Source organism: Cervus elaphus, chromosome 24 (genome assembly GCF_910594005.1).
Source record: "Cervus elaphus chromosome 24, mCerEla1.1, whole genome shotgun sequence".
NCBI lineage: Eukaryota > Metazoa > Chordata > Mammalia > Artiodactyla > Cervidae > Cervus > Cervus elaphus.
The window spans coordinates 70,269,436-70,293,653 of record NC_057838.1 but is presented as its reverse complement, the minus strand read 5'-3'; the positions used below and the strand labels follow the sequence as shown (position 1 = coordinate 70,293,653).

The 24,218-nt window shown below is 48.5% G+C and overlaps 1 protein-coding gene across 1 annotated transcript in view; it reads right to left on the bottom strand.

The window, feature by feature from the left end:
- The window catches only part of RUVBL1 (RuvB like AAA ATPase 1), a 31,258-nt gene extending 9,604 nt beyond the window's left edge, over positions 1–21,654 (bottom strand). Inside the window, exons 1-6 of the mRNA XM_043885513.1 lie at positions 21,434–21,654; positions 17,896–17,982; positions 10,139–10,271; positions 4,885–5,036; positions 2,247–2,336; positions 1,376–1,525 (exon numbers count right to left, since the gene is read on the bottom strand). Coding sequence (XP_043741448.1) covers positions 1,376–1,525; positions 2,247–2,336; positions 4,885–5,036; positions 10,139–10,271; positions 17,896–17,982; positions 21,434–21,574 — 753 coding nt within the window. The 5' untranslated portion in view covers positions 21,575–21,654. The remainder of the gene's footprint in view (positions 1–1,375; positions 1,526–2,246; positions 2,337–4,884; positions 5,037–10,138; positions 10,272–17,895; positions 17,983–21,433) is intronic.
- Between the last annotated feature and the right edge of the window lie 2,564 nt (positions 21,655–24,218).

Below are 24,218 nucleotides of genomic sequence, written 5' to 3'. Positions count from 1 at the left end.
GGCACCTGCACTGGAAGCTTGACGAGCGTCTCAACACAGGGCCTGTAAGAGGCTCCCCGATCCTGCCAGAATCTAGCAAAACCCCCGCCCCAGCCATGTCTCTTCCCGGTCCCGAATGCCTGCCTGACTCCACAGAACTGCCAACCCTTCCCTGGGCATCTGACTCTCCAGGACTCACTTCGAGCCCACCTGCCAGGAATCACATCCTGCTTCCTAGGAAGCTCCGACCCCGTCCCGCTGCCCCAGCCCTGGGGGGCGGCAGCGACTCTGGCCCCGCGTCCTCTCTCCAGGCCGAGCCACCGGAGCCCTCAGGGCCTGACGGCCAGCGCCCCGTGCAGGCAGCAGAAGCCAGCTCTCCACGGCCAGCCGGGGCTGCCAGGCCCTACCAGGCACGCGGGTGGTCCCTGAACACACAGCAGTCAAAGGTGGCAAATGTTTCCTGACCACTGAGGACATCTGATCCCCAGAGCAGCCCTGCCAGGTAGGAAATATAATGCCCTCTTCTCAGAGGAGCAAAGAGAAAACCAGAGAGCCCTAAATCATAGAAAACCCGAAGACCCAAAGTGACCATTAGCTGAGCCAATCAGTGTCGGAGCAACACAGTCCCTGAGCTGACTCGAGAGTGGCTCCCACAGGCTGGTCTGGGACAGCTGCTGCACAGACAGAGCGGAGGTTCTTCAGCAGTTTCTTGGCCAAGGCTCCAAGGGACAGAACACCCACGGATCGGATTTCAGGTTAGAAAGCCTGTCCCCTTGCTAGAGGGGATAGCCTCTTTTAGGATGAAGAGGAAACCAGACCCAAAGACCACCAGCGGGGAAAGAGTCAGTTCCCTGAAGCGCACATTCCCCAGAGCCGGCAGAAAGTCATCCCGTGCTTCCCCAAGTTTTATTAGTCAGGACACAAGCATCCATCTTCTACTCACATGAGGAGCAGGGACAGCTCCAGCTCAAAGCTATAAAACTGGGGGTTCTGCTAGGCAGGGGGCAGACCGCTTTGTGAGGCTCTCTGAAATCCTGCAAAGGGCTCAAAGAACACTCCTGCCCTCCGCCATTCACACCCAGAGCATCCCAGGCCCGAGCCAGTGCTGGAGGGAAGCCAGGGAGAAGCTGGCCAGCTCAGGCCAGAGGCTGGGCTGGGAGAAGGAACAATGCGCAGGAAGCCATCTGTGACTGGAGCATTTGAATTGGAACAAAGGAGCCCCTCGTCACTCTTGTCGATGTTAATTGCTGAACATTACAGACAGAAAAGGACTGTCTGCCCTAAGAAGCGGCAAGACTGACAGCTCATCCAGGAGCCCCCAGCCCACATGAAAGGCCCCTGCGCGCGCTCGCAGGGCCAGCGGCCGGCTGCCCAGCATGACCCGAGGGGCCGGTACCTGGGGTCGTGCGTTGGCCACGTCCAAGTCATGCAAGGTGACGTCCTGGATGATCTCCTTCTTCTTATGCACGTCCCCCTTGGGCAGGGGGACGTACTCTTCAGCTTCAAGGTCAAATTCTGTGGCGTAGGTGTCACACCTGCCCTGCCTCTACAGAGACAGAGAGAAACCTGAGTGCCTGGTGTGGCCCCCTGCCAAGTCCCCACGCACTCAGCGCAGGATAAAAGTCTCCCGGTCCCAACTGCGGCCAACAGCCGCCCTGACAAACTCCAAACATGGCCTGGTCCCCTGCTGCCAAGAGAAAGCGCTATCTGCTCATCGTTGGGCTCCAAAAACCCAGCTGAGAACACCCGACACTTTCTCCCAGAATCTCCCCCTTGTTTTAACTGCATGCAATTCCCGATAAAGGGCAAATCCGGTAGATTAACTGGAGACGGAGGGGCTGCTCAGACTCTTTTGTAGGTGGGTGATTTAGTGCACGATATGAAGTATTATGCTCATCCATTAAACAGTGAGGAACTCCATACAGGACCCTTGAAATCAGATACTAATGCAGCATTCCTTTCCACATGCATATATCTTGGGAAGAAAATACCAAAGAGATAAAAGGAAGATTAAACACCCTGCACATTTCAATTTGGAAATGACTACCACTATTTCACCTCCTCACTTTTCTCCCCTTCCAAACAGGTTTCAGTATTTTTCTAACAGACTGTCTGTTTTCATCACGAGAAGGTTAAAGAATGCAGATAAAGGGAAAGCAAACTTGAGTAAACATAAAGGGGCAGCAGATCCAGCAGCCCTCCCCACACGCCCCGGACTCTGTGGAGAGAGAAGGCCACTTCCCGCCCCCGGGTCTCTGCGGTGTTACCTTCACGGCCCCGCTGTTGGCTTCAATGTAAATCACATCTCCAGCTTCCACTCGCTCTTTCTGCAAACTTTCAAAAATGCTGGGGTCCAGCTTAAAAAAAGAAAAAAAAAGTGAACCAGAGAACTGTAATTCACATTATATTCTGACATACTGTAAGGAAGCTTCCCATATGAGAGTTGACATAGTCAGTGACCACACGGAGAAAGAATGTGTGTGTGTGAGGACGTGTGAGGTGGGCTCTAGAGCCCGAGTGTCCCAGAGAGCAGGCAGGAGAAGGGCACAGAGCACCAAGCTCCTCCTTCCTTTGACTCCAGAGGCTGCAAACTGGCAAACACGGCTCTAACCACTTCCAGGTGGGGCCCATGCTGTCCGTGGGACCAAAGACCCTAACACCCCCTTTTGAGACTGCTCTCCCAGCTGCAATCCCTGGCCCTCCCCACCTCGGGCGGGGCTGGCAGTTTCTGCACCAGAGGTAGTGACAGAACCTGTTTACTCTCCACGATTGCCCTTCAGCAGCCTGTGGTTTTAGACAAGGCTCTCTGAGCTTCACTTTCTTCACCCACATGACAGCACCCAGGCGTAATCACATTACAGATGCGATTCATTCAAAGGAAACATAAAACCAGGATCTCTCTGAAGCCAGTGGATTCAAACCCCAGTGTCTGCTCCTTGGGTCGCTTCCACATCCAGAAAGGAAAAGCAGCACGTCTGGGGAGAGCTGCCTTTCTCCAGATCGTCCAGACTCGGGCCACCTAGGTGATCAATATTCTGGGAGAGCATCTTTTGTAAGGAGTCTTTATTTAGAAATGTTTCTCTCTGTTAAAATTCAAGGGGAGCTGCTACTCTCAACTCTCAAAGAAAATTAGAATAAAAACTTATCAGGACTCAGTAGGAAAAGCCATACATAAAAGAACACATGTTGTATGATTCTATTTTTATGAAGTATTCAGAAAAGGCAAATATACAGAAACAAAGTAGATTAGCGGTTGTCAGGGCCTGGGGTTGGGAATGGGAAGTTACTGCAAATAGGCATGAGGTTTCTTTCTGGGGTAATGAAAATGTTCTAAAATTGGATTGTGATGATAGCTGTACCACTTTGTAAACCGATTAAAATTCCTTGAGTTGTGCACTTAAAATGGGTGAATTTTACTTAAAATGAGACCTCAGTGGAGTTGTTACAGACAGTAACCACAGGAGCCAGGGCTCTAACCTCCTGGACCACGGCCCTGAGTGAGGCTGGGGTGGGGCGGGCCCCAAGGTGGGGCTGGGACAAGGGCGGCACTCCACAAAGGAAGAGGCTTGGCCTTCACACTGAAAGAGCCGGCTCTCCAAACAGCTTGCACAGATGCTCAATGGGGCAGGAAGTACTCATTTTGAAAGCAAAACACTCATCCTCTTGTTATTTTCTTAAAGAAACTATGCAAAACAGCTTTATGGATAACTGAAATTTAAACTGTATACCTGATGTTATCTATCCTACATTGGATAGTACACGTTCTTTTTTTCTTTTTTTGGCGTCAAGCATTTTTGTATCAGTTAATTTCCCAAATGAATTGACTGAAGATGTAATTACTGGAAAAGTGGCAGATCCTGCTAAGAAATGTAATTAATACAGAATGGGAGCGATGAAGGGGGAGGTTTAAGAGAGATATTTGCAGAGGCAAGCTCCTGAGATGGAAACCCTGTTAAGACAAAGAAAAATGGCGCTTTGCAGAAGTGACATTTTTATGATCTCCATAAAGCAGTGACCAAGAAACCACCTTACAGAATCAAAGAACAATAAAATCTCAGAGGAAAGCAAAGATGGAGACGTTACACGGCCAACCTGCTGCAGTCTCCAGATAGGGAAATGGAGCCCCAGAGAGCTCAACTGACTCCTAAAGGTCCCACAGCAAGTTACAGCACAGACAGCATCGTCGGCAGGACTCGGAGAATCTGCCCCGCCACTGACTAGCTGTGTGATCCTAGGAGAAATGCTTAACCTCCCCATGTGCCTCAGAGCTCTTTTATCTGTAAAATAAGGGAAATTACACACACACACACAGATCTGTTGATGCACTCAGCCCAGGGCTTGACACATACAATAAAGAAGTGCTGTGAAGAAAAGCTTATTCCTTATTATTAATAAGGCAAAGCCACAATCAGATTGCTCGGCTTCACAACATCGACAGCCTCTCCTTCCCACTGGCCCGTGTGTCACACTCTCAGTCACACTCTCACACGAGGGGTGGGAGGCTCACCCAGGACCTCCTCCACCGCCACCACCACACTCCCGACAGAGCCCTGGCCTATGCAGAACCGACCAGTGAAGCTGTCACGGTCTCAAGGGCCCAGCACACAAAAGGGACTGCAGCCGGGACTCCGCCCCGGGCCCCGCGAGACGGCGCTGCCACGGCCCTTCAGCTCACTGGGCGACTCAGCGCTGCTTCTCCTGGGAGCACAGCACTGGGACGCAGTCAGCGGCCGGGCCCAGGCGTGCGGGCACCCGGCGGGACACAGGACGGCGGCACACAGCTCAGGTGCTCACACACAGCCTCCTCGGTGCGGCGAGGAGGAGCCGCCCTCTCCGAGTCGCCCACGTGCCCGCCCTGCCCACACGGGGGCGCCGCAGCAGAGCGGCGTCCAGGCCCGCGCTCACCTTCAGCTGCTTGGTCCCCTTGGCCGTCTTGAGCCCTATGATCACGTGGCTGATGGTCTTGCCGTAGCCCCCCATGGGGTTCTCTGTCTCACAAGGGGCGAGCTCCGTGACCTCACCTTCGTATACCTCCTTGGTCTCCTTTATCCGAAGCCCTGGGAGAGATGATAGAACAAACCCTGGTGAGAAACTCGACGCCCCTCACTTTTTCAACAGTCTTTTTAGCCATAAAACCTCCACATTACAAGAATCAACGAGCCAGCCTCGCTCACACATAGTCCTGGGGAGGGAAGCACTGCACAGACGCAGCCCCAGGGGCGAGGTGAAGGGGCCATCCCTCTCCAGGGAACCCAGGACTGGATCCAAGTCTCCAGGGCCCCTTTCGTCTGACCACACTACAGGGCCAACTCACTGACAGCGTTTTCCATGAAACTTGCCCTGTCCTTCCCCTTCCAGTCAATGTGGGGCCTATAGGCCCCATCACTCCCGTCCTGCCAGCCCTTGAGTGTGACCTCCCCCATCTCTATCTAGTTTATACTTTGCCCAAAAGTAAAAATGGAAACCTAAGGGAAACACAGACTTAAAAGATGTAAGATCGATCCCAACTAATCTATCACATAGACCTTTATTTGTATCCTAATTGCACAATAATACTATAAAAGAAACACATTATGACACTTACAGGACAACTTGAAATTTAAACATTAGCTACATATGTGCTGATATTTAAGAATTTATTGTTAATTTCTTCTAGGGGTGAAAATGGCATTTTTAAGTTCTTATTTTCCAGAGATACACACAAATATTTATAGGTCAGAAAGCAGGTCTGCAATCAGATGGGGCCATGGAGAGCCTTCATACCACTTGACTACTTTTCTTGGACACTTCCAAAATAAAAATTTTAATAAAAGCAAAAAAAATAAAATACTACTTTACAACCTCGAGAATCACTAAAATTAAAAAGACGGGCAACATCAAGGGTTGCTAAGGATGCAGGACACTGCCGGTGGGAGTGTGAGCTGGTGTAGAAGCAATGTGGTGTTTATTCTCTCCTAAAGTTGAACACATGAATATCTGTGACCCTCCAATTCAACTCCAAGGTTTTTACTCTCAAGGCTGCGGTGCACGTGTGCACTCAGGGACACAGCCAGCAACAGTCACGCAATGCCAGTCTTACTTGCCAAACACTGTCAATGTTTCCCCACGTTTGCCCACAGTGAAGAGACACCTGCACTGTGACATATTCATACAAAAGAACATCATGGAGCAATGAGAAACGATCGTGGCTACTCGCAACCACAGGGATAAATCTCAGAAACAGAAGGAGAGCTGCCACTATGCGGATGCTTTGGGGTACTGGCAACCATCTCTTTCTTGATTGGGTGCTGGTTTCACCAGCTGGCTTTTCAACTTACAACAATCCACTGAGATACACACCGATGTTCCGTGCCCTCTTCTGTATGTATGCACCAAACTACCAAGTCACATCAAAAAGAAATAAAAAGCGATGTCTAAGTAAATAATGGGGCTTCCCTTGTGACTCAGTTGGTAAAGAATCTGCCTGCAATGCGGGAGACCTGGGTTCGATCCCTGGGTTGGGAAGACACCCTGGAGAAGGGAAAGGCTTCCCACTTACAGTATTCTGACCTGGAGAATTCCATGGACTGTATAGTCCATGGAGTCACAAAGAGTTGGACACGACTGAGCAACTTTCACTTCACTTCAAGTCAATAATAGCAGCAGGACCAGGCAAAGGAAGAACACTGCCGGCTGAAGCTGAGAGAGTACAGCTCCAAATCTCTACTGTGTCCAGCGAAATGCTCACCCTGCAGACTCACCTGATCCCACCCTGACTGCATTCCGGATTTCAGGGGTCGGGGCACGGTCATCACTATGAGTTTAAAGCTCCCCAGATGGTCACAACATACAACCCCAGGTGAGACACTCATCTGCAGAATGAACCAAGAACTCTGCTCTGCTCATGACGTGGAGACATCAGCTGGTGAGGCTTCGGAGGCTCAGCGTCGGACGTCCCTGTCCTGACAGAGACAGACCCCGCTGGCCTGTGGCGTCACACCTTCTCAGCCACTTCCCACTTTCAAACCCAGCCGTTATCACTGGGCTGTTCTCCTTCTTTGTCCAGAAACCCAATCAGGACAAAGACTCAGATAACAGAGTTAAGGAACAGTTTTACTCTCCTTCATTCGACCTGACCGACTACAAACAGAAGTCTTAGAATAGCCCCAAAGGAGACGCTGAACTTCATTTCTACTGCACCTAATGCTTAGTTCCTGAGAATGAAGACAAAAGTTTTCCAAATGACATGAATGCACCAGAAGATTGTGACAACATGGAAATTTCTGTACCTTTAAAATGAACTTTGATTTTTTTTTAAATCAAAACTTATATCCCACAGAGACAAGCTCCTTCAAATGGAAGGCTTCCTTCTATTTCCTGGCAGACAACGTTGACACGAGATTCCTGAGTGGGGAAGAAAGGCATTCCCGTCTCTCACTAGCTCTGCATTTGTTTAGAAGTTGCTCTGTGCTGACAAGCAGGCAGGGGATGTGTGGACGGACAATGAGACCGGCTGTTAGCCAGGAAAGGGGCTGGGCTGGCGTGCTCTCTGGCAACGACATCGTGAACGACGCAGGTTTCATCTGCTGGCTCAGGTTTCTAAATCCCTGACAGGGATCTTCATCACGTCAAGGAAACAGCACAGACTCCTTGCTTTTTATTTCTTGTCAGCTTACTGCTTCCTCCCCACCCCCTCTGCCACTTCACAGGAACTCAAGGCAGAGGAAGATGCATAGGGTTCCTTTTTGAAGGCAGTCAATGGCCTGCCTTTTTATTCTGTGACAGGACCAAGAAATTCCTCTTCACCTAGCTGCCATCAAAAGAATCATGCTGCCCTCTCCCCTCAAAAAGGGCAAATCACTAGACAGATGCTCAGAAAATTTATCTTTATTTTTTTCAAATTTTAAGGCATTTAAATTAACTTAAAGCAACTCAGATATATGCATGCATGTAAAGGTGAGCTTTGTCATCTTTTACCAGTTTCAGAAAATAATTTTCTAAATAAATAAAAATATATTTTAAAAGCACTCAGATAACTGGAACCAATTGTAACATCTTACTTTTTTATCTCATCAGCTACTGAGTTAAATAAAATCTCTGGCACATGTTCCTCAAATTCTTGAAAAGTACTCAGAAAGAAGTTAAACCAGGAAGAGGGTCCTGTGAGCCATTTCCACTGTTATTCCAGACGGAACACAGCATGTAATAACAGGCGCTGAGCCTTAAAGACGAAAGCTGTAAGGAAGCAAGAGACAGCACCTGAAGTGAGTTCTGTCCAGAGAAAGTCTATAAATGGGGCCAAGCTAAGGCGCCCTGCCCGGGACACACACGGCGCACAGGGCCGTGAGTGCTCAGAGGCCACTGCCACGCCCTCACGCTCTGCGGGGACGCGCGCGGAGGCGGGGCCGCGCCCTGGGAGCGCGTCACGTCTGACGCTCTGTGCTCTGAGCTGAACGGCCGCTGCGTGAGCGTCTACTTCATTCCTGTTAAAACGTAGGTATCTGTACACTTTTCTATGTGTATGTTACATTTCAATTTAAAATAGGTATATAAAAAATCCCGTGTTTCAGGGTAAAAAAATATTTTCAGTCAGAATATTTTGCAGTTTAGAAAAAAATCCAGAACATAGCCTGCTTTGCTGGGACCCCCGTGACTCTGCAGGAATGGAAGTGTTTCTCGTTTTACAGGACATATCCCAATTTCCAAACACCAGCAACTCATTCGAGAGTTATTAAAAAGCACTGTGTAAACCAAACAACATCTATTGATCAGACACAGAACTGAGATGCAGAAGCCTCTGTTTCCTTCTACCTGCTTCAAAGTGCAGCCCTCCTCTCATTCAGAAAAACAGCACTGACCACCCCCCACCAGGGGCCAGGAACTAGGGCGACACAGGGACGTGGTCCACTGCGCCCACAGGGACATTCGACAGACCCTCCTTCCCACGCTTCCCCTCCACTGAAAACGGCAGCACCCGGCAATCACCCTCACTTCCTCTCTCTTCCAGCCCCACGTCTAATCTTTCAGGAAATTTCATCGCTCCACCATCCAACTGGACCCAGAATCCAACCATTTCTTTCTACCTCCACCAGGCTGGTCCACACCCCACCACCTCTCGCTCAGACCCCTCATCAGCTCCTTGCTTCTGCCTTCACTCTCCATCCCAGCCAGAGGGATTCTCGTGAACCCAAAACCATTCTTCAACTGCATCTCTTTTCACTCAGCATAATTTGCAAAAGCCCTATACAACATACCCTTCAACTAGACGCTAGATTCTTGAGGAAAGAATTCTGGGCTTAGACAAATTCATTCTTTCTTAAACTCTGAAGAAAACTTAAGCTTTCTAGTAAATGTCCCTCTTGAAAGGTACTACACAATGACACAGGTGCTCTGACAAGTGTTCATAACCTATTACGCAGCAAGTACATCCTAGAGATAAATGCAGGTCTGAGGGAGACTAAGATTTCCCCAGACCCAGGCCTGCAGGCATGGGGCCGGAGAGTGCCCCAGAAGTGCTGGCTGGAATAAGGGACATTTCGGAAGAGCAGTCACTTTATGCTCGAAGCATGGAGTCACAGCATGGGCCCCAGGGTCAGACAGGTGTAGGCTCAGACTATGGTTCTGCTGCTACTTACTAGGTAGATCACCACAGGCAAGTTATTTAACTTTATGAAACTCTGTTTTGTCAGATGCAAAATGCAGAGAACTTCCTCTTGGGCAGTAAAAGGTCACGGTCAGTAAAGGGCCTGACACATCACAAACCTTCAGCATGGGAGCTCCAGGCCCTGCGAGGTCAGCGCCACCGCCTCAAAGCTCTGCAGCCCCACACAGCTCCTGGCTCACTGACGGCGCGCGTGCGGGCTGGGCGCTCTGACAGCACAACACGCAGCGCTGCTGGCTCACGTCCAGAGCCTTCTCAGTGGACTGTCAGCTCTGAGAGCACAATGAGGCTGCCAGGAGAACCTACTCTGTCAGATGAAACCCCAAGCCATAGCTGGGGCCCACGTTTGCTGGTCACTAAAGCACTTTTCTAGAAAAACTGGGGTTTTGTTTCGCTTGCAAAGATAACGCTAATGGTGCCAAAAAAAAAGATCAGCACCACAAATACAAGTCCTAGAGGCGTTTTCACCAGGAGGATGCAGGTGAGGACGAGCCTTGGCAGGCGCGGGCGGGTACTCACCAATGGCCCTGCGGAAGTTCTCCATCAGCACTTCGGTCTTCTTGATCTCCGTGGAGTATACTTCACTCCCCACCATCGGGCAGAACGGGACCTTACTCCCCAGCTCCTGAGCAATAGCCAGAGCTAGAGCTGTCTACACAAGAAAACAAAGGAAACGCACTTGTTTCACATTCTTGAAATATAATAATTCAGGAACATATGCTAGAAACAGAAATTATTAACTAGGGACTGAAATTCTAGTCCTTTTAGTTTTAATACTGTTTGCATGTTTCACAATAAACATGTGATGACTCTTGTGGACAGTCAATTTCTAGTGTGAGTGGCATCTCCAATGGTCCCTGTCATCACAATGGCTGTCACGACTGAGACTCGGCCAGTACAGGTCCAGCTCCCGATGCTGCACAGGCCCCTCCCACTAACCCTATGAGCTGGACACCACTACTCTCCCCATTTCACAAATGAGGAAGCTGAGACACAGATTAAATAACTCGTCCTTGGTACCGTAATCTAGAAAATGGCAGAGTGGAGCCTCAAAGTCTGGCAGCAGGGTTCCAGAGATCATGTTCCCATGAGAATCAGCAGAGCCTTCCAAATCTGTTCCCTCAGTGTTAAAACACGGTTCTGACCACGTCGCAGTAGAACAGCTCTGCTGGGTCTCTGAGATACTGCTTTCTATCTTTACAGACTCAGGAAGCCATCAACTGCAGCCCATCAGAAATCAGTAATCAAGGAACAAATGACTGGATGCTCACTTTATGCTGAGTGGCCCCACAAACCGTGAAGAATGACACCCAGGCTGGGATTCTAAGGCTATGAGTTGGTAAAGTCACACTTGAACATGCCCATATAAACTACAAAAAGACTTTTGCTAAAAACTACAGCTGCTGAACAGATGAAGACTTAACAGATATATGATCAAACATCAAGTATGAAGAGCCAGAACCTTAAATGCTGCTTTCAGCTTTCCTCAAGTCTGACACAAAAGCCCAGGTAAGGTCAGCTCCCAAGGCGCACAGGCTAAGGAAGACAAGAAGCTTGCTGCTGAAGAATGACAAGGACCTCTGAGTTTTAAAACCGGCCCAGTAAAAATCCCTCTTCTGTTCACTGCTGATGGTTTAATCTTCAGCGAGACCCTGAGCGCACGGGCAGCCTGTGCCTGACTTTCTCGCCTGTCAAACCCAAGCCCTGGGCTAGTGACTGGCAGCAGGCTGGTTGCCCACAGACTCTCCTGTTTTGGCCTGCAGACTCTCAGGTGTATTTTTCAACTTAGCTGTTGCCCACGCTTGAATGTAGGGAATTTCACAGAAAAATACAGGTTTTAGCTTCTTCTGAGAAGCAGGCAGCTCTGGCCACAGCGGGCCCCAGTGACCACACGGCTGCACCGAACAGACACCCGGGCTGCTGCCGCCCCAGCGAGGGCACGTGCCGGCTCCCGGGCGCTCCCTCAGCCCCACCGCCCATGCAAGCAGGCGTCTGAGTCTGTGCCCTCGAGGCTGGTATTTCTAGAGCTGTGCTCTCCTGTGTTCTGAGAATGAAGGGGAAATCTCTAGAGCACGACAGCAAGGTAGCAGCACGCTCAAACAGGACTCCTGTGGGAGGAGCCGCAGGCCAGCCAGGCCCACCTTCCATCCAAACTGCTCACCTTCCCAGTCACTCTGCTTTCTCGTCCCCCAAAACCACAGGCCCCAACCCCCCTCCCTCAGCTGTGAACTCAGACAGTGCCGCACCTGATGCAGTGCAGACCCCGCCACAGCCAAGTACAGAAGAAACGACCTGTCTATTCCTGTGACACACGAGAACTGCGTGGTCAAGAAATGCCTCGAGGGGGTGCAGTGCCTTCCACTTAAAGGCTCTCAGAAGGATGGCACAAGACGTGGCTACTGCATGGACTGTACCCGCACCCGCCATACAGGACAGGCTGACTTGCACGAAGACTGCGTGACGGGAGCTGGGAACCTCCAGACGTTCACGCTGGATTCAGAAAAAGCAGAGGGACCAGAGATCAGATCGCCAACATCCGCTGGATCACAGAAAAGCAAGAGAGTTGCAGGAAAACATCTACTTCTGCTTCACTGACTACGCTAAAGCCTTTGACTGTGTGGATCACAACAAACTGGAAAATTCTCCAAGAGACGGGAATACCAGACCACCTTACCTGCTTCCTGAGAAATCTGTATGCAGGTCAAGAAGCAACAGTTAGAACCAAACATGGAACAATGGACTGGTTCCAAATTGGGAAAGGAGTACGTCAAGCTTGTATATTGTCACCCCGCTTATTTAATATATATGAAGGGTACATCATGCGAAATGCTGGGCTGGATGAAGCCCAAGCTGGAATCAAGATTGCTGCAAGAGAGTATTAATTATCTTAATAAAAATGATCATATAATTTCTCTGCGAAATCAGATGTCAATACAAGCTATGAATAATATCTAATAAAAATAAGCTACCCTGGGTAAATCTAATTAAAAAAAAATCTAATTAAAAAAAAAAGATTGCTGCAAGAAATATCATTAACTTCTGATATGCAGATGACACCACCCTTATGGCAGAAACTGAAGAGGAACTAAAGTGACTCTTGATGAAAGTAAAAGAGGAGAGTGAAAAAGCTGGCTTAAAACTCAACATTCAAAAAACAAAGATCATGGCATCTGGTCCCATCACTTCATGGCAAATAGATGGGGAAACAATGGAAACAGTGAGAGACTTTATTTTCTTGGGCTCCAAAATCACTGTAGATGGTGACTGCAGCCATGAAATTAAAAGACACTTGCTCCCTGGAAGAAAAGCTGTGACAAGCATCATCAGCATATTAAAAAGCAGAGACATTACTTTGCCAACAAAGGTCCCTATAGTCAAAGCTATGGTTTTTCCAGTAGTCATGTATGGATATGAGAGTTGGACTATAAAAAAAGCTGAGCGCAGAAGAATTGATGCTTTTGAACTGTGGTACTGGAGAAGACTCTTGAGAGTCCTTTGGACTGAGCGGAGATCAAAACAGTCAATCCTAAAGGAAAACAGTCCTGATTATTCACTGGAAGAACTGATTCTGAAGCTGAAGCTCCAATACTCTGGCCACCTGATGCGAAGAACTGGCTCATTGGAAAAGACCCTGATGCTGGGAAAGATTGAAGGCAGGAGAAGAAGGGGACAATAGAGGATGAGGTGGTTGTATGGCATCACCGACTCAATGGATGGCGAGTCCATTGAGTCCAGGAGTTGGTGATGGGCAGGGAAGCCTGGCAAGCTGCAGTCCATGGGGTCAAAAGAGTCGGATACTGATGACACCACCCTTACGGCAGACTGAGTGACTGAACTGACTAACTGACTAGCTAGCACAAGAGATCCCGCTGAACCCTCCCAACCAGCCTATGAACTTGATCATCTACTTCACATTTTATGGATTTAGAAACTGAAACTCAGAAATTTCCAACTCACTCAAAGTCAGTTAGCAAGCATCAGGGTCAGAATGCAAACCCCAATCTCCAGGACCTACTTCTGCATGACCACCCCCAAGCAAGTGGCACAAAGATATTGTTGCCAAAAGATTAAAAAATCAACTTTATTTTCAGTCTCATATGAACACCTTTTTCTAAAACCCAAACACAAAGCCCCATTATTATGAGTGTGCAGCCTTAAGAGGGGAATGGCCACATTCTGAACAAGCACCACACTCCTGCCAGCCACTCAGCTAGGTCGCCTAAACCTTGGGGCCCATGGGCTCACAGTAATGCAGGAGAGTTACCACATGCCTTGAACATGTGGAGAGGGACTGGACAACCCATAGGTGCCGAGAGCCTCTCGTATCTCCTAGAAGGAAAACGGTATGATGTTACCAAAGCACCAAGGACCCACAGTTCCAGCAAACTGGCCGAGAGAGTCACAGCCACTCCTTCATGCTACAAGACATCCAGAGTGAGTAAAGAGTCAAGACAGATCCAGAGAGAAAAACTACCATGCCTGGAGAGCTGGGCGTGTGTTTGACAGACGCCAGAAACCATGGATACAAAGAAGCCTTAAAGAACACATGTCAGTAGACAAGCTGACCACAAAGAAACTCTCCAAGGGCCAAGGATGAGCTCGTCAGTCTCAGAGCAGCTCCGGCTGAGGAAGTCCCCCTAGTAGGCTCTCAGACAGCTTCAGGACTGGACTCTACACGGCCTGATGGCCAGAAAACCCAAGCCACAAAATTCTCATCACGTGCTCTGGGCTGGGAGCAAGCAGAGCCCCTCACAAGTCCCCTCAGGAAGTACTCGGCCCTAATCAGGAGATCAGGGGAGCCTCAGATTTGATCAAACACAAGTCCACAAGCAGACACAGGATATAAAATGAATAAGAAATTGTTTCATGAACAAGAAACAAGAGGCTATCAAAAATAGCCAGATTTTGAAGAAATGAAAAATTTTAAAATAAGAGGAGGAGGGAAAGGCTTCTTCATTACAAAAAAAAGTAAAAAGAAAAAAAAAAAGCAAGCTAATATATGTATTAATGAGGCGGGCATGGCAACCCATTCCAGTATTCTTGCCTGGAGAATGCCCACAGACAGAGGAGTCTGGCGGGCTAGAGTCCATGGGGTTGCAAACAGTTGGACACAACTGAGCAACTAACCACAGCACAGCACATATGTATTAACAGAGGATACAAGAGATTTAGAAAGTCACCACTTTGCAACCACCAATGTGATAGCTGATAAGGCAAAGACCACTGAAGAATGCTACAGCCATCGGGTAAAAGGATGTTCCCAACATCTCAGTGTCACTTCCCAGAAGATTGTGAGTTTCAGAGGGAGCCAGTCCCCTCAAAGGAGAACACGGCGTGGTGTCAGCCTTCCGCTGTGATGCAGGTTCCAGACACAATACCACCTATGCAGCGTTCTGCCAAAGTGCTGAATGTTTCAGACACAATCAGACAACTGCTGTAGGATATTCTACAAAACAACTGTCCTAGACTTTTCAAAACTGTCAACATTGTAAAAGGAATCAAAAAAATGCAGGGAAGGGTAAATGTTCTTAATAAAGAAACTAAATAAACTATTGTGAATCCAACGTGAAATATGTGATTATAATTCAAATAAGAAGTATAAAAAATGAAAACAAAATGAAACAAAAAAAAAAGAAGCACAAAAAATAAAACAGCCAAAAACTGAAACAACTTATAGATATTTTAATATGAACTAAATATTAGCTAATACTGTTAGCAACATTACATTTCTTGGGTGGATAACAGTATCATGGCAAAGAAAGTCCTGGCACTTACCTTCAAATGGTTTAGAAGTAAAATATAGAAAACACAAATGTCACAAAATATTTACCATTAGTTACCTATGAGTAGGGTACAGAGGGGTTCACCAAACTGTTCTTTCTACTCTTTTATAGATTTCAAATTTTTCAAAATGAAAAATATTCAATGGACTGTACTGAAGAGTAGCTTTCTCACAGGTTACAAGCAGACTAGAAGAGAGATCTAAAGAAGCTACCCAGAATGCAGTAGAGGCAAAGCAACAAAAAACATAAAAGAGGTTAAAGACTCTGAAGACAAACTGAGAGGCTCTGGCCCAGGGTACTGCAGGCTGAAGAACTCGCTGTAGGGACCGCTCTCTGCCCTGCAGGCCCCATGGCCTCCACCCACAAGATGCCAGGAGCACTCGCTGTCCCACCAAGCGCAACAATCGAAAGTGTCAGGACAGGGCCAAAGGATCCCAGAGGGCAAAGGTGGTCCAGGCAGAGGACCTCTGCAGTGGAGCATCACCTCACTGGACTTCAGGAGAGGAAAGAGACCAGAGAAAGGCAGCATCTGAGGAAAACAAGGCTAGTTAGTTCCCAGAACTGATTAGACATATTACATACTCAGATCCATATCAAGCAGGATAAATGAAAATAAATCCACTCTTTGACATACCACAGTAAAACACCAAAACCAAAATATCCCCAAAAACACCCAGAGAAAAAAGACAAAATCCTCAAAATTAATCTTCTCAAAAGCAACACTAGTAGCCAAAAGGTAGGAAATACCATTGAGAGAAACAGCACTGAGAGAAAGCATCTGTCAGCTGAATGATATATCCAACAAAACTATCTTTCAAAACAAGGGCAACACAATTAACACAAACCTGACTTTGCGACCAATAAACTTCTAGAAGGAACTTCTTAACGATGTGGTTTAGGAAGAAGAAAATGGAAGGAGAGCAAAGGTCTAAAATACGAAAAGGACAGTAAGCAAATAAACGGTAAATATAGTGATGAACCTGGAGAAGGAATGGCAACCACTCCAGTATTCTTGCCTGGGAAATCTCATGGACAGAGGAGCCTGGTGGGCTATAGTCCATGGGGCTGCATGGCGTCGGACACGACTGGGCAGCTAACATACACACAGTGACGAGCAGAGAGGGAACTGAAGTTCACGTGTACAGCCCTTTAAAGTTTACTTGTTCACAAATACAGCACTTTTTCCTCAACTTTAAGACACCAATATAAGATATACTGTCAATTCAATCATATGACTTCAAAATGATAAAGTCATCATCTTACAACTACCAGTTTAATAACTCTTCAACAGGGAGGGTGGTGCTACTGCTTCAGAAAGCCTAAGGGACCTGCCTGGGGTCTCAGCACCAGGGTGGAACCCCTTTCTTTACAAACTCACTCCCAAGCTTCTCCTCTCCTGCATCAAGTGAGTGAGTGAGTTGCTCAGTTGTGTCCGACTCTTTGCGACCTCATGGACTATACAGTCCATGGGATTCTCCAGGCCAGAATACTGGAATGGGTAGCCTTTCCCTTCTCCAGCGGATCTTCCCAACCCAGGGAATGAATCCAGATCTCCCGCATTGCAGGCGGATTCTTTACCAGCTGAACCCTAAGAGAAGCCCAAGAATACTGGAGTGAGTAGCCTATCCCTTCTCCAGCAGATCTTCCCAACCCAGGAATCAAACCGGGTCTCCTGCACTGCAGGTGGATTCTTTACCAACCGAGCTATGAGGGAAGCATCAAGCAGCGCTCTTAAAGAACAAGCAGGCCCAGATGGTGTGTTTCAAGCACCCGGCCAAGCCCCTCACAGATCCCACAAGCTGTTAGGCATCTCAGCCTAGAAGGCCCTTTTCTTTCCTGCAAAGTCAAACCCTCTCCCAGCTTCAAGAGCAAATGTCAAGCCTCAACTCCTCCAGCCATACCAGCCCAAGCGCCACTTTCTGCTGCAATGCCAGTTGCATTTATAGGCAGGCGATGCCCTGCAGCTCAGTGCTCAACTGAAGACTTCCCTGCTGCCATGGTTTCCCCTCTGCCCTGGAGAGCCTATGAGGCCCCTGGAGATAAAAAATCCTTGAAGATAAAAATCTTTTTCCCTTCTCCTGCCATCTCTCACAGTCAGAACAGTGTTGCTTCAAGTCAGCATTTGGAAAATTGCCTGCTGACCGATCTTCTTTTCCTCCCAAGTAAGATGTCACTCCCAAGATTTTATGATGCCCTAGGCCAACAGAAATGTATTTCCAAAGCAAAGGAGACTTTAAAGAGATAAAAGACAAATTACAGACAATGAGACCCCTCTGAGGACTTCATTCTGTTTTCTCTGGAGGTCAGCCAGGATAATTTGAATTTTAGAAGCATGGATTTTAGATACTCAATTGTATTATTGCACATCAGTTTTAAAAACATACATATAACCAATTCAGCTAAACAAAGACTAGTTAAGACACAAATTCAATTTGGTTTAGACATTAAGATCAACCTCTTGGGCAGATTTTTTAAATGAGAGAAAATGAGTACCTTGCCAGTTCCAGGAGGTCCTGCCAACAAGACAGCTCTTCCAGCCATTTTCTTGCTTTTGATTAATTCTACTATCACACCACATGCCTAGACACCACAATGGAAAGAAATAGTAAATCAATATTACAATGCTTCACAGGAGGAAAAAGCCCAGTCTCTGGCGCACACAGTTCACAGACTCATTCATTGAGGCCAGGACGCCACAGGGGCTGTGCTAGGGGCTGGGGGCCATGAGGCCCACAGAGCTCCAGTCCTAGTGGGGGAGACAAACGCAAAATCACCATGAAGAAAAAAGGGCAATGAAACGGCAAGTGGCTGGGGGCAGAGGTCACTCTATAGGGTGATCTGGGAAGACCTCTTCGACATTTTATCTGATACATGAAACTCCAGGCAGGGCAGAAGTCAGTGTTCCCGGCAATTCAAAATACAGGAATGAGCTTGGCACACCCAAGGGACAGAAAGGCTGCATGAACCAGAGCTCAGCAAATAAGCAGCCAAGGAAAAGAGGCTGTGGAGGCAGGAGGGGCAGGACTGAGAATAGGACCTTCCAGTCCATGGACAAGTTGGATTTTATTCTGCCTGTAATGGGAAATCAGTGAAAAAGTCTTAGGCTACATGTCATGTTCTGAAGATTTGTTTTTAAAGATTCTTGATGGCTGCTATATGGAGAATGGAAATGGGAGCTGTGGCATATACTCCAGGGGCCCTCTAGAAATTGGACATAAAACTGTGTTTATATGTTCACATGTGCATTTTTCCAGGGAGAGGATTCAACAGTCTTCATTAGATTCTCAAATTAACCCACTAAGTACTAAGAATCAATGACATATTCTACTAGTTGGCCATCAGTTAACTATCCCAGAATGCTGCAAGCAAATGCTGCATGTGATGTTTAATCTACGGCATCATAAGATTCAAGAAATGCCTTTCAAATCCTCAAGATTAAATTATTTGTTAGCATATTTTAAATATTCTGAGTATTAAGCCATTTTGTACAGTATATACATTGTGTGTGTGTGTGTGTGTATATATATATATATAACCACATACATCTATATGTATACGTAGTTGACCCATGAACCCTTGAAGCTGGGATGCGCAATCTCTACACAGTCGAAAATCAGCACATAACTATACAGTCAGCCCTCCGTATCTGTGACAGCAGCCAGTGTCCTAATACTGACATATTGAAAGAAACCTGCATGTGATAGACTCATGCAGTTCAAACCCATGTTGTTCAAGAGCCGACTGTATACTGACACATATATGTATGTACATATACAGAAACTCTATAAATGGGTCACTGATTTAATGCATTTTAGAGTATTTAAATACGTTGGAGCAAGGCTGAGAAAGTCATACTCCCTGAAGACCTGTATCTCGAGACTACGTAACACAAGATCTCTGACACTGATGGAAAGCATGACTCTCTACAAGGTGCATTCTATTTGTCTCAAGGCAGGTCACAGCTTTTCTCCCTGGGCAGTACCTTGCTGACAAGGTCCTGTGAACACATTTATCTCTTCTCTCACTTTCCCCCATGGACTCCAGAAATATACCTTGCTCTCACACTTAAGACAGCCCCTCAAACACACGGGTTCAAGGAAAGCATGTGGATGTGCTCTATTCCATTTCTGGCTCAGCTGGAAAAGCACAGTACACTTCACAGCCTAGAAGATATTCTTCAGAGGTCACATTTTTAAAAAGATAAAAGAGCCATTGTGGTCTTTCCATAGTAACCTCTGATATCATAATCCTCAGCATTGGAACTCTTTGGGCAATTCAAAAGAGGTAGAAGACTTTTCAAGCCTTGTCTATGTACTCTTATTCACACACTTCCTCTTCCCTTTAATATTCTTCCACTTAGGCTCCTTCTCTCCAGTGAAATACTTCCAGTGAATTCCAAAATTTAAAAAGTATAAACTGGAAGGGGCCTTTAAAAAACTGTAACTCTCATTTTTCAGATGAGGCTATTAAACACCAAGGAGGCTGGTGAGTGACCAGACTCAAACCAGGACCTGGTAGCAGAGCCGGGATGACTAATAAATCAGTACATAAATTCTGAGTCCCTATAATAAGCCAGGTTCTGGATATTTAACACCACCCAGTCTCTATCCTTGAGAAGCTCATATTCACATGGAGGCATACAGCATCCGAGTTAAGAGCATGGATTCTGGAGTCAGGTTGCCTTGGCTTTAAATCCTAGCTCTACCAATCACCAGCTGAGTAATCTCAGGCCCATAATCTAATCTCTGTGAAACACAATTTCCTAATCTGAAAACAGAATTCATAACAGAGAGGCACAAATGCTAACGGATTTACAGTAAAGTATACTAATGTCTACAACTGAGTTTGAAATGAAAGGCAGATTGCTGCATGGATAAATGAGCAGAGAGAGGATAAAGCAACTGTGTAAAATGTTACTTGTAGAAACAGGGCACATGGGTAGATAAGTCTTTCAATTTTGTCATATGTAAGAAAAGTGTCATAAAAAAGTAGAGGAGGGACAGTATAAGGATGGAGGGGAACAATAAGACAGTGGAAATGGAGCTGCTTAGCACATGGAGATCATTCAACAACTATCTGCAGTGACAGCCTCTCAGACAGCAGAAGCTGGATAGAGAGAAACTTCAGTCACCTTAATCCTGTCACATTTTCCCCTCTGGAAGGATGGTGTTCAAAATGAAGGCTTCTCTTTGGCCCTTTCCTAGCACAATTAGGCTAGAGGGCAAGAGTCTTAACCTGGACTTATGTAGCTGCTGAGCCACAGCAGAGGTCCCCACGGGCAATGGGCTGAGGGGGACTACACAGAGAGCGCTGTCTCAGGAGTCAGAAACACACAGGCACAAATTCCAGTGTTACTATTACTAAACTGAGTGGCCAGTGGATAAACTCAGCCAGTGGACTGAGTGGCCAGGTCTCTCACCCTGAATTTTTTCATCTACAAAAAACAAGTTAAAAAAAGTCTGAATAGTTCTGTGATAATAATGTAGGTGAAAGGACCGGGCACCATCATCACTTAGTAGATGTGGGCTTTAACTGGAATGGCCAAAAAGGACTGGGTACCTGTCACCTGCCAAAGCTGGTCACTTTCCGACTTTAAAATCCCAGAGTCTCCCAATGCGCTCTCAGAAACCACAATTTGGGGCCCGCAGAGCTCCCGCCTCCCAGAACCCATCCCCAAAGTCTAACACTCCTTCTGTTTAGCGGTTTAAACGTTTGTGTCCGAAACGCAAGGTCCGGGAGAGCCGGGATTTCGCCTGTTTTCTCCCCGCCGACCCCCGCGCCACGCCCACCGTCTGGGCCAAGGTCCGCCCCGCCCAGGCCCACTTCAGCGCCCCCACCTCAGCCCCACGCCCACCTCAGCGGCCTCACCTCAGCCCCACGCCCCGCCTCAATCCCGACCTCAGTACCCATTTCAGCCCCACGCCCACCTCAGTCCCCACCTCAGCCCCACGCCCCGCGTCAGCGCCCCCGCCTCAGTCCCCTCACCTCAGCCCCGCCCCTCAGCCCCCGGCCCCGCCGCCCGCCGCCACACCTCACGCGCGTTCTCCTGGCCCACGAGTCCCGAGGCCGCTTGCTTGGCCAGGCCGCTGTCGTCCAGCCCCAGCCCCTTCACATGGCTGTGGGAGGCGATTCTCTGAGTCTTAGTGGTGCTCTTCACCTCCTCGATCTTCATCCTGACAACCGGAGCCGGGGAGCCCGCAAAGCCCAAGCAGCGAGCACCCTGTTACCACGAGGCCGTTACCAAGCGGTTGGTCCCGCCTTGGTCGGCGTCCCATTGGCCGCGGCAGGAACGCCTCCGCGCTCCATTGGCTCCTGGCTGCGCCCGTCGCGACTGCCGGGGAGGGCCCGCCCACCAGCTTCCGGCGGTGTCCTGGGGTTGGCTTCCCCCGCGGCCGGCGCTTCCTTCCTGGGTAGGGACTAGAGGGGCGGCGCTGTAGCTCAATAGGGGCGCGCGTCCGACACTTCACCGCGCCTTCCGGTCCATGAGCGCGTTCGAACCGATACCGCTCTGCGCAACTCAAGTTCGACCTCGGTATTGGAGATGAAGAGACAGGTTTAGAACTTAAGCTTCGACCTGCGCCCGCTGGGCAGTTTTCTGACGGCCACTTCTCTCGGCGTCTTCGGGGAGGCCGTGCTCAGCTTCCTCAGGGGACCTGTCCTCTGCTTTCCCTCGCCTCCATCTCTCCGTTTACTTAGATTAAGTTGGCTGTGGGTGACATTTAGTGTAATTCCTAGTCCGGATGAAGATGCGGGCGAAAAGAGGCCCCTCAACTCACCCAAAAACGCGCAGCAAGTAATCGGCAGTTGGAATTCCTGCTGAGGACTTAAGGCGTGGCAGCCTGTGGAACCCTCATCCCATTCCTCAGATTAGACGGTCATCCCGCGGCTGAGTCCTGTCCAGTTTCCATGATAATGTCAGCGCTGCCTGGAACAGTGTACGCTTACCATACACCCACCCGTTCAACAAACATTTGTTTGCACCTGCTCTGAGCCAGACACTCCAGCTCACTGGGATGCAGACTTAAATACAAAGTCTCCAGCCTTAACAAGCTCAGTCCTTAGCTGGGAAGCTTGCGACGGTGAGGTGCCAGAGCAGGTACACCGGTGTGGTGTGCAAGCCCAGAGCAGGCCACCTGGAACAGCTGGAGAGCTGAGGAAGGCCCATGACGTGGCATGGTAATGCCCGCACGGAACCCTGATGGTAGGCTAACGTCCTTAGGAGCAGATGGTACTTTGCCATGTCACAGATAATTGGACTCAGGTCCAGAGAAATGAAGGACTTGCCCAGAGCTCAGGGGAGCTTTGCATCAGGGTTGAGACAGACCTGAAGTCAAATCCTGCTGCAGTGGTTGCTGACTCTCGTGTCTCCTTGTACTTCTCCTTCATAACTTTTGAGTCTAGGTTTCCAGTTATTTGCATGACTATCGGGTCAGTGTTACTCTCTCCCACTAAACTGCAGGCATTGTGAAAGTGTAGACCACGTCGGTGCTGTTTGTCATTTTAATGTCAGTGTCTGGCACATAGTCTGGCTCACAGCTAAGGCTTCTTCCCGGTTCTGGGCCCCCAGGTACACATAGGGTCATGCAGTTTTGCTGCATGTACTTTACACACTGGATCTTACCAGACTTGGTAATGGTTTCTGTCAGTGAATGGAAACTTTTGTTCCCCACCTCCTCTTCCACCAGAGCTGTTGCATTTTTTTCCCGCTAAAGAAGGGTTCAGAAATCTGATCTGACCCAGCATTCTCTTTTTACAGGTGTGGAAACTGAGGCCCTAAAGGAGGATGGAGTTTGTCCAAAATAATAAATTGAGCAAATGCCTTTCCAGGCCTAGACCCCAGGTCCAGGGTGCAAAGAAACTGGACCTGGCTGCAGAGTCAGGCAGTTCCTTCTGTTTCAGCAGAAGATGATGCAGCAGGCCAGTCTCCAAGTGCGTGAAGATAGGTGAGGCCATAGCAGTAGACTTGACTATTATGCCTGCCCAGCATCCTTACCCCCTGACCCCCTCACTCTCATTTTCTGCAGAGAACCACCCTTCCCGCTCTGGGCACCACATGGCTTAGATGGGCTGGCCCTCCCTCAGCTTTGTTTCGGGGATGGACACGGGACCCTGGCCTGGCCAATCAAAGTGTCCCCTAGTCCCCAGAATAGTGATTGGTTCAGAAATGTGAGCGGACAGTCCAGTGACACGCAGTCCTGCACCTTTATGGGAAATAACAGGAAAGAGCCTTGGTCCTGCGTCTCCAGGTCGTCTTTGCCACTTCATGGGAAGGCTCTGTCTGAGAGTGAAGCCCGCACAGAGGGAGGGTCCGCTGGCAGAGGCTCCTGGGGCAGTCCTTCACATCCCAGATCAAGCTTTGCGCACTTGCAGGGTGAACAGCACGGACCTCGGGGCTTCACATAGCTTGAGTTAGGTCTCCATCCGTGGGCCTGTGAGTGACACGTACAAGGTGCGGGGTGGACGCTGCATCCCAGCTTGTGCTGTGTGGGCCCTGGCTTACTTGCCAGCCTGCCCGCTCGCTCACTCTAACCCCTGACCCTTGCTCTTTCACCACCAGTCCCTTGACCCCATCACTTCTTCATCCAGGCCTGATCATCTCAGCCTCTTGGTTTCCAATGCTTCTGCTCCCTCCTTGCTTTGAATTCTTTCACATCTGATCTTTGAACCTACAAGTCCAGGTCAAGCCTGCCGCTGCCTTCTCCACACCTTGAGAGGACTGCTGAGTATGGAGGGAGGCAGTCACTCAGGGAATCTGTGGAGCCACGCACCCATCATGTTCTCCAGCCTCAGCTGAGCACTCAGAGCATATCCTAACT